This window comes from Trichomycterus rosablanca, chromosome 4 (genome assembly GCF_030014385.1).
Source record: "Trichomycterus rosablanca isolate fTriRos1 chromosome 4, fTriRos1.hap1, whole genome shotgun sequence".
Lineage (NCBI taxonomy): Eukaryota > Metazoa > Chordata > Actinopteri > Siluriformes > Trichomycteridae > Trichomycterus > Trichomycterus rosablanca.
Genome location: NC_085991.1, coordinates 52,961,781 through 52,971,367, shown reverse-complemented (window position 1 = coordinate 52,971,367; position 9,587 = coordinate 52,961,781). Strand labels below are relative to the sequence as shown.

Genomic DNA, 9,587 nt, shown 5'->3' with positions numbered 1-9,587 from the left:
AGAGATGTCTGTAATTCACGTGGTAAAATTCTGCCATCTGCTGGTTAAAATCTGTAAATGCGCTTTAAATAAAAACATGGAACAGTGGGAGGAGCCTTCATGACGTCTGTCAGCAGAAACGAAAGTAAAGTGGAACCAAGTTTCCTGATCAGAACTGATTGTCTAAAGCTTCTACAGTCTTCAATCAGCTAAATCACTGCAGGTAAATAATAAAGGGGGTAAAAGGGGCAGCAGGGGAGGTAAAGTGGAACAGTGCTGTAGGGAAAAATGTTCTTGTGGTGAAACACAACGTTTCATGATTTAGTTTAATGTAAAATCTTTAAGAATCGTTTTGTTCTGTATTTAGCTAAAATGTTTGTTGGTGAATTGAATATTTGTGCTGCAACTTGCTAATAAATAGTGTAGTGTGAGATATTTATCAGCAAAAAAACAAACTTACTGCAAACGGCTCGTGTGTGTGTGTGTGTGTGTGTGTGTGTGAGGTGAGCCACGATAGAAGGGTGTGTCCGGAATAAATACTGTACCAGTTTCGCTGTTTTGACCCCTAAATACAAGAGCAGCAGAAAGGAATCTGGTTTTATACAGTGTTGTGAAAAAGTATTTGCCCCCTTTTCAATCTCTTTTTTTTTCTAATCTCTACTATTTTTGTCTATTTGTCACACTTATATGTGTCAGATCATAAAGTAACACAGTAAACTCAATAAATGTGAATATATCAAAGCTTGTAAAAGTCACCTAGTGGGATGTATTTACAAATACACCTTAATATGTTATAAACATTTATTATCTCCTCTATCAGTCATGGCTTCCTCCAGCAGCTTCCTGTCTGAAGATCAGCTCCAGTGCTCCATCTGTCTGGATGTGTTCACTGATCCAGTCTCTACTCCATGTGGACACAACTTCTGCATGATGTGTCTTAAAAAATGCTGGGACACCAGTTCACACTGCCAGTGTCCAGTATGTAAGATGGATTTCCCCAAAAGACCTAAACTACATGTTAACACCTTCATCTCTGGACTGGCTGCTCAGTTTAGGAAGCCAGTTCAGGTCAAATCAAGCAGCACTGCAGGAGAACCTACCAAATCTCGGGTGTACTGTGACATCTGCAGTGAGAAGAAATATGAAGCTCTGAAGTCCTGCCTGATCTGTATGGCCTCTTACTGCGAGACTCATCTGGAACCTCATCAGAGAGTTCCTTCTTTAAAGAAACACAAACTAATAAATCCTGTGGAGAACATGGAGGATTACATCTGTCAGAAACATGAGAGACCTCTGGAGATGTTCTGTAAGGACGACCAGATGTGTGTGTGTCAGGTCTGCACTTTAGATGACCACAAGAACCACAACACAGTTCCTATGGAGGTAGAGAGTGGAGAGAAGAAGGTGAGAGACATGTAGAGATACATAATTATATGATGTATAACAAACATGGGAAATAAATAAGTGACTGTCTTACTTTGCTCTTTTGTGATAGGCTGAGTTGGGAAAAACACAAGCAGAAGTTCAGCAGATGATTGAAGACCGATTAAAGAAGATTGAAGCAATCAAACACTGTGTAGAAGTCAAAAAAGTATTATCTCAGTATACATTATTTATAAACTTATATGCATTTATTATACAGTATTATTACTTTTTAAACAAAAGTATTAATTCAGTAAATATATATTTATATATATATATATATATATATATATATATATATATATAGTACTTGAATTACCAATTGTATACTTGTGAAGGACATAATTATTGGACAACTTAATTATTGAAAGAATGGTCAGAGCATCTCCAAAACTGCAGCTCTTCTGGGGTGTGTCCCGGTCTGCAGTGGTCAGTATCTATCAAAAGTGCTCCAAGGAAGGAACAGTGGTAAACCGGTGACAGGGTCATGGGCAGCCAAGGTTTATTGATGCACGTGGGAAGCAAAGGCCTGTGTGGTCCGATCCAACAGTCGAGCTAAAGAAGATCATGCTGGTTCTGGTAAAAAGGTGTCAGAATACACAGAACATCACAGTTTGTTGTGTATGGGGCTGCATAGCCGCAGACCAGTCAGGGTGCCCATGCTGACCCCTGAAAGCGCCAACAATGGGCATGTGAGAATCAGAACTGGACCACTGAGCAATGGAAGAAGGTGGCCTGGTCTGATTAGTCACATTTTCTTTTACATCATGTGGATGGCCGGGTGCTGGTGCGTTGCTTACCTGGGGAACACATGGCACCAGGATGCACTATGGGAAGAAGGCAAGCCGGCAGAGGCAGTGTGATGCTTTGGGCAACGTTCTGCTGGGAAACCTCAGGTCCTGCCATCCATGTTGATGTTACTTTGACACGTACCACCTACCTAAGCATTGTTGCAGACCATGTTCACCCTCTCATGTTGCCTTAATATCTAAACTAATATCTAAAAATGTAATCCTGTATAATCCCATTATGGTCCTAGAAAAACACAGAGAAGGAGAAAACTGACAACATGGAGATCTTCAGAGCTCTGATACGCAGCATTGAGAGAAACCAGGCTGAGATGCTGAAGGTGATGGAAGAGAATCAGAGAGCAGCAGATAGTCAGGCTGAAGAGTTCATTAAAGATCTGGAGCAGGAAATCACTGAGCTAAAGAGCAGAAACACTGAGCTGGGGCAGATCTCCAACACTGAGGATCATCTCCACCTCCTACAGGTCAGAGTCCCTCTGTTTCTCAATAGTAATGCAGCACATGACAGGACAGCACTGGTCATGCTGAGGTATTTCTCCTCTCTCCTGCTGTACTGTAGATTTACCCGTCCCTGTGCAGACCTCCACCCACCAACAACTGGACTGATGTCAGTATTCAGGCTCATCTGGATGTGGATCCTCTGTTTAGAACAAAACTTATGGAATCTTTTGACAAGAAAATGAAGAAGCTTGCTCAAATGGGTAAGTGTGATCTGTTAGATTCTGATTTTTAGAGAACAAAAGATGTCTGAAAGTAATCTAGTACATATGCTTGTAAAGAACATTTCTATCACTAAACATTAGTATTTGCCCCCCATCCCATTGCTTCTATTTTTGCTAATTTGTCACATTTAAATGTTTCACATCTCCCAACTAGTTATAAGATAAAGACAACACGAGTAAACTCAAAATGCAGTTTCTATCAGCCTGTGTCAACTGTAACCTCAAAGTCCTGACAGAAATTGGCTTGATTTCGTCTTTGTTCTTCTTTTGGTCTTCTGTTTTAGTCCATTTGCCTCAAGGTTGTGTTTTTTTCATTCTGAGATGCTTCTCAGCTCAGCACAACTGTAAGAAGTTATTGTAGTAACTATAGAAATTTTGATTATATTTCTATTATTATTATTATTATTATTATATTTTCATGTATCTATGTGTTGTGCTGTTGCCACATGACTGAATAAGTGGATAATCTTATGAATGAGCAGGTGTACATGTGTTCCTAATTAAATGACTGTGTGAGTGTACATGTCCATTACAAGTGTATGTACATTTTTATATTAGCTGTTTTGGTCCAGAGTTCATGTAGACAGAGTTCATGTGTGTTTTGGTTTAATTGTTTTAGCTGCTGTCTTTTGTTTATTTTAAAAGGCTTTCAACTGATTTAATTGTAATTAATATTGTATTTTTTATTTTAAATAGAACTGAAAGGAATTCGACACTATGCAGGTATGTAGTCTATAGTCACTAATGTCTTTCTTTAGACTTCTTATTTGTAAATAATAATTACACTATATGACCAGAAATATGTGGACAAGAGAGAATGTGGACACATTCTGTGTTTGTTAGACATTCCTTTTTAAACCATAAACATTAATATGTGGTTGGGTTGTAAAAGAGTTTAGAAGATTAGATGAAAATAATTAAGTTGGATATAATGTTGGATAAGCCGCTATCATTTAAACTATTGTGAGTTTGAATCTCAGCTGTCAGCAGGTTGGGTCCTTGATTGGCTCATCTGCTTGGTAAGAATGATGGAGGGCGTGACTCTCCATATGTGAAACTATTTGAACTCACCTTATGCAGGTGAAAACAGACAGTCGGCACTGCACACATCAGAGTGTGTCAGTCATGGCTCTCCTCTGTCAGCAGTAAAGCAGAGATACAATTGGGGTAACTGGATACGTCTTTATTTGGGAGAAGATTGGGGGGGAAATCAATGATCTGAAACACATAAATGTGACAAATGAAGAGAAGGGGCAAATACTTTTTCATATCATTAAAAAAACAAACAATTGATTTAAAAAAATATTTTGTACTGTTTTCGAAGTGACATGGGTAAAATAATTTGCAAGTCATTGTCATCTGTTCCCCTTTTTTACATTTTACCTACTGTCCCAACTATTTATGAGTAGGGTTTGTATATTTTTATTATTACACACTTTAAATTGTTTGTTCTCTTAGTGGACGTGACTCTGGATGCTGATACAGCAGATCCTGAACTCATCCTGTCTGATGATGGAAAACAAGTTACATGTGGAGACAAACGACAGAATCTTCCTGATAATCCAGAGAGATTTACTGACGATTACATTGTGCTGGGAAAGGAGGGATTCTCCTCAGGGAGATTTTATTATGAGGTTCAGGTTAGTGGGAAGACTGTGTGGTTATTAGGGTTGGTTACAGCATCTATTAACAGGAAGGAATCTACTGATCCTACTCTTGAAAATGGATTCTGGTGTCTATCCAGTGTGAATGAAATTGTTTTTTGTCCTGTTGGCAGTGTAGTCACCTTTGTGAAACAGGCCCCTCAGAAGGTGGGGGTGTTTGTGGATTATGAGGAGGGTTTGGTCTCCTTCTATGATCTTGAGAATGAGTGTCATATCTGTGATATAACTGGTCAGTCTTTCACTGAGAAACTCTATCCAGTATTCAGTCCTGGTCCCAATGATGATGGTGAAAATTCAGCACCACTGATCATCTGCCCTGTTAGTCAAGTTCACTCCTAATTAGTGAATGTGATTGTAATTGAGTGCATTCTCGATTCTATCAATTATGAACAGTTCAAGTTAAAAGTTTGCACACACCTGTAAAGAACATAAACTACATACGTCATGGAACTTTTTATGACTAAAGGAATTTTGTATGATATTTATATGAGCACTAAAAAGCCACCAGCTCTAGTTAATTACAATTACTAATGAAGAATTGGGAGGTAAAAAACACAAAGATCAAAACCTTAGAACCTTTCAAACTTTTAAATAATGCTTTTAAGAACGTTTTGTTGTAGTTTATGCAAGAACTTTGTTTGACAAAAAAAGTAAATGTTCCTGTCATCTATGTGATGTAATTGTAAACTTTTGACTTCATTATTTTATATTTAGAAATTGTGATGTTTTTATTTTCTTGGACATTAAAAACATTCTGGACTATTTTTGAGAGATTTTCTATTATATTACAATAACTAAAAAGGTAAATTTATATAACTGAATTGCTTTACTTACTTACTTACACCCTTCGCTTCTTTTTCTTTCTTTTTCCCACCGTGTTTTCTGTTATGTTATATCAGAATGTTTAATAAGATGATGAGAAATAAAATGTTCTTTGATTTTCTGCAGTTCTGTGTAGTAACTATTGAATGACTCTTAGGTTTTTATGACCGAAAATGTTGAAAATGCCAAATAAAATGATTCACAGCATTCAGTTTTTATTATATAAAGAAAAAAAAAATAATGTAACTCGTCTTTAACCAGATGTGAGTAATCCTGCAAACAACATTTCATCACTTTCTTTGTTATTTAATCGGTGTTATTTGTGGTGAGAGAATGTATAAATTTATTATTTTTTACTAACTGCTTTATCCTGGTCAGGGTCGCAGTTGAAGCTTCCTGGCAGCACCAGGCAGGAATATACCCAGACAGGGCTTTGCTGTGCTGTTTATATAGTAGGTTGACCAAGTCAGTCCTGTTTAAGCCTACCTTGTCCCTGTAATACAGTTTATCACCCATTTGTCAGCCACGTCCCCTGGTGGCCGTCTATACTTTTGTGGACATTCTGAATAATTTTAAAATAAGACTTAAGTTCTTTTAAAGTTAAAAAATGGGGAGAGTGGGGTGGTTATTATTTAAAGTCACAATAGATGTGAAATAATATTGGAAGCTACAAATGAATTTGTAAAATCTGTCTGTCCATCTATCTATCTATCTGTCTGTCTATCTATCTATCTGTCTGTTTATCTATCTATCTGTCTGTCTATCTGTCTGTCTGTCTGTCTGTCTATCTATCTATCTATCTATCTATCTATCTATCTATCTATCTATCTATCTATCTATTTATCTATCTATCTATCTATCTATCTAGCTGCTATCTATCTAGCTATCTGCCTGCCTGCCTGCCTGCCTGCCTCTCTCTCTCTCTCTCTCTCTCTATATATATATATATATACAGTGTATCACAAAAGTGAGTACACCCCTCACATTTCTGCAAATATTTCATTATATCTTTTCATGGGACAACACTATAGACATGAAACTTGGATATAACTTAGAGTAGTCAGTGTACAGCTTGTATAGCAGTGTAGATTTACTGTCTTCTGAAAATAACTCAACACACAGCCATTAATGTCTAAATGGCTGGCAACATAAGTGAGTACACCCCACAGTGAACATGTCCAAATTGTGCCCAAAGTGTCAATATTTTGTGTGACCACCATTATTATGCAGCACTGCCTTAACCCTCCTGGGCATGGAATTCACCAGAGCTGCACTGGTTGCTACTGGAATCCTCTTCCACTCCTCCATGATGACATCACGGAGCTGGTGGATGTTAGACACCTTGAACTCCTCCACCTTCCACTTGAGGATGCGCCACAGGTACTCAATTGGGTTTAGTCCATCACCTTTACCTTCAGCTTCCTCAGCAAGGCAGTTGTCATCTTGGAGGTTGTGTTTGGGGTCGTTATCCTGTTGGAAAACTGCCATGCGGCCCAGTTTTCGAAGGGAGGGGATCATGCTCTGCTTCAGAATGTCACAGTACATGTTGGAATTCATGTTTCCCTCAATGAACTGCAGCTCCCTAGTGCCAGCAACACTCATGCAGCCCAAGACCATGATGCTACCACCACCATGCTTGACTGTAGGCAAGATACAGTTGTCTTGGTACTTCTCACCAGGGCGCCGCCACACATGCTGGACACCATCTGAGCCAAACAAGTTCATCTTGGTCTCGTCAGACCACAGGGCATTCCAGTAATCCATGTTCTTGGACTGCTTGTTTTCAGCAAACTGTTTGCTGGCTTTCTTGTGCGTCAGCTTCCTTCTGGGATGACGACCATGCAGACCGAGTTGATGCAGTGTGCGGTGTATGGTCTGAGCACTGACAGGCTGACCTCTCACGTCTTTAACCTCTGCAGCAATGCTGGCAGCACTCGTGTCTATTTTTTAAAGCCAACCTCTGGATATGACGCCAAACACGTGGACTCAACTTCTTTGGTCGACCCTGGCGAAGCCTGTTCCGAGTGGAACCTGTCCTGGAAAACCGCTGTATGACCTTGGCCACCATGCTGTAGCTCAGTTTCAGGGTGTTAGCAATCTTCTTATAGCCCAGGCCATCTTTGTGGAGAGCAACAATTCTATTTCTCACATCCTCAGAGAGTTCTTTGCCATGAGGTGCCATGTTGAATATCCAGTGGCCAGTATGAGAGAATTGTACCCAAAACACCAAATTTAACAGCCCTGCTCCTCATTCACACCTGGGACCTTGACACATGACACCAGGGAGGGACAACGACATATTTGGGCACAATTTGGACATGTTCACTGTGGGGTGTACTCACTTATGTTGCCAGCTATTTAGACATTAATGGCTGTGTGTTGAGTTATTTTCAGAAGACAGTAAATCTACACTGCTATACAAGCTGTACACTGACTACTCTAAGTTATATCCAAGTTTCATGTCTATAGTGTTGTCCCATGAAAAGATATACTTAAATATCTGCAGAAATGTGAGGGGTGTACTCACTTTTGTGATACACTGTATATATATATATATATATATATATATATATATATATAGAGAGAGAGAGAGAGAGAGAGAGAGAGAGAGAGAGAGAGAGAGAGAGATTTATGTCAATCAACTTGTCAGTGCCATCAGAATGTCTAGTATGTGTGTCATTGCCTATGAACAAGGCAGTCAAAATACTTAGTCATGTTGTCCGTGCAACAGTGTACACTGTAAGTATATTCTGATGGAAACGACACTAAGATAAGCTTTTGATTACAAGAATGCTGCACATTCTGTGGCATATCAATTGAAACGGTACATGTTACACACAAAATACGAACTTACACAGAACACAAAGTTACACATGACTGTATGTGGGAGACTGACAGCAAGAAATTGGACTGGAATCAAATTTATACAGTAATATTCTTTTACTGTATTGTTCGCACTGCAATTTGTTGACAAAAAAATCAGATAGAAATTCAGGAAAGACATTCAAAACAACCTGAGACAACAACTTAAGGAATTATAGTGCTTTCTTTTCTATACATCCTGACGCTCCTCTCTGTTGGGCCACATGTCACACTGGATATCTTCCCTTGCAATGCAGCCTGGAAAGAATCTCCTGGAGTGCCTAATCCAGCGTCTGCAGGCATCTGCTGTGATATCCTCACAAGCTGCATCCATCGTACACCTTCCATCTTCAGGCTGAGAAGAACTCCTCAATTGGGTTCAGGAATGGGGAGTAGGGTGGGAGGAATTCCATCAGCATTCTATGATGAATGGCAAACCATTGCCTGATGGTGTTAGAGTGGCATGGACTCTCCTAACATTTCCTCTGTTTTGTCCCCTCAGCCTTCCACCACGCAGCCTTACCCCTCTTCTTGGCTGTTCACCCTGTACACGGCCTTGCCTTTTCATTGTGAGACTTTGTGACACTGCAATGTTTTGTGTCTATATATGTTTGTCAATTGAAGGTTCATGAGATGCACCTCTGACCTATGGTTGAGAGCTGTTTGACCATTGGTTGATCTAAACCTTCACAATTTCCCCTTCTTAACTGAAAGCCAAGATTCACCTGAGAACAATTTAATCAATTTAGGAAAAATTACCAAAATTTACCAAAAAAGTTTCATAGAAATGTACAAATTATGCCTGAGAGATTATGACAACATGTTCAGCACTTTTGCATGTAATGACCTAGGCAATGACCCAAAGCCTAAATGTTTTGGAGGGTAAGACAATTCAACAGATAATCAGTAGAACACATTTTGATAAACATGACATAAGCAATTGATAATGCAAAAAACAGCAGACAATTGTACATGACCATTTGCATGTACAGTGGGGCCAAAAAGTATTTAGTCAGCCACTGATTGTGCAAGTTCTCCTACTTAGAAAGATGAGAGAGGTCTGTAATTTTCATCATAGGTACTCTTCAACTATGAGAGACAAAATGAGAAAAAAAAATCACATTGTAGGATTTTTAAAGAATGTATTTGTAAATTATGGTCACCCACAAACAAGCAAGATTTCTGGCTCTCACAGACCTGTAACTTCTTCTTTAAGAAGCTTTTCTGTCCTCCACTCGTTACCTGTATTAATGGCACCTGTTTGACCTCGTTATCTGTATAAAAGACACCTGTCCACAGCCTCAAAC

General features: G+C 39.1%; 1 protein-coding gene across 2 annotated transcripts; it reads left to right on the top strand.

The window, feature by feature from the left end:
• The first annotated feature begins 801 nt into the window (after window positions 1–801).
• On the top strand, window positions 802–5,203 carry LOC134311768 (zinc finger protein RFP-like). Of its 2 annotated transcripts, XM_062993431.1 has the most exons (6): window positions 802–1,383; window positions 1,475–1,570; window positions 2,441–2,674; window positions 2,770–2,911; window positions 3,629–3,655; window positions 4,391–5,203. In XM_062993431.1, exons 1-6 carry the CDS (start codon window positions 802–804, stop codon window positions 4,933–4,935), a joined length of 1,626 nt encoding a protein of 541 aa, XP_062849501.1. In that variant the 3' UTR covers window positions 4,936–5,203. The 2 variants fall into 2 exon arrangements, with proteins under 2 accessions (XP_062849501.1, XP_062849502.1); XM_062993432.1 differs by lacking the exon at window positions 3,629–3,655.
• Window positions 5,204–9,587: the final 4,384 nt, after the last annotated feature.

What these genes read in the sequence shown, in the direction of transcription:
- LOC134311768 (XM_062993431.1), top strand. Translation starts at nt 802, where the DNA reads ATGGCTTCCTCCAGCAGCTTCCTGTCTGAAGATCAGCTCCAGTGCTCC. An exon ending in ATCATCTCCACCTCCTACAG is followed by an intron (nt 2,675 to 2,769) that starts GTCAGAGTCCCT and finishes GCTGTACTGTAG; the next exon opens with ATTTACCCGTCCCTGTGCAG. An exon ending in AGGAATTCGACACTATGCAG is followed by an intron (nt 3,656 to 4,390) that starts GTATGTAGTCTA and finishes TTGTTCTCTTAG; the next exon opens with TGGACGTGACTCTGGATGCT.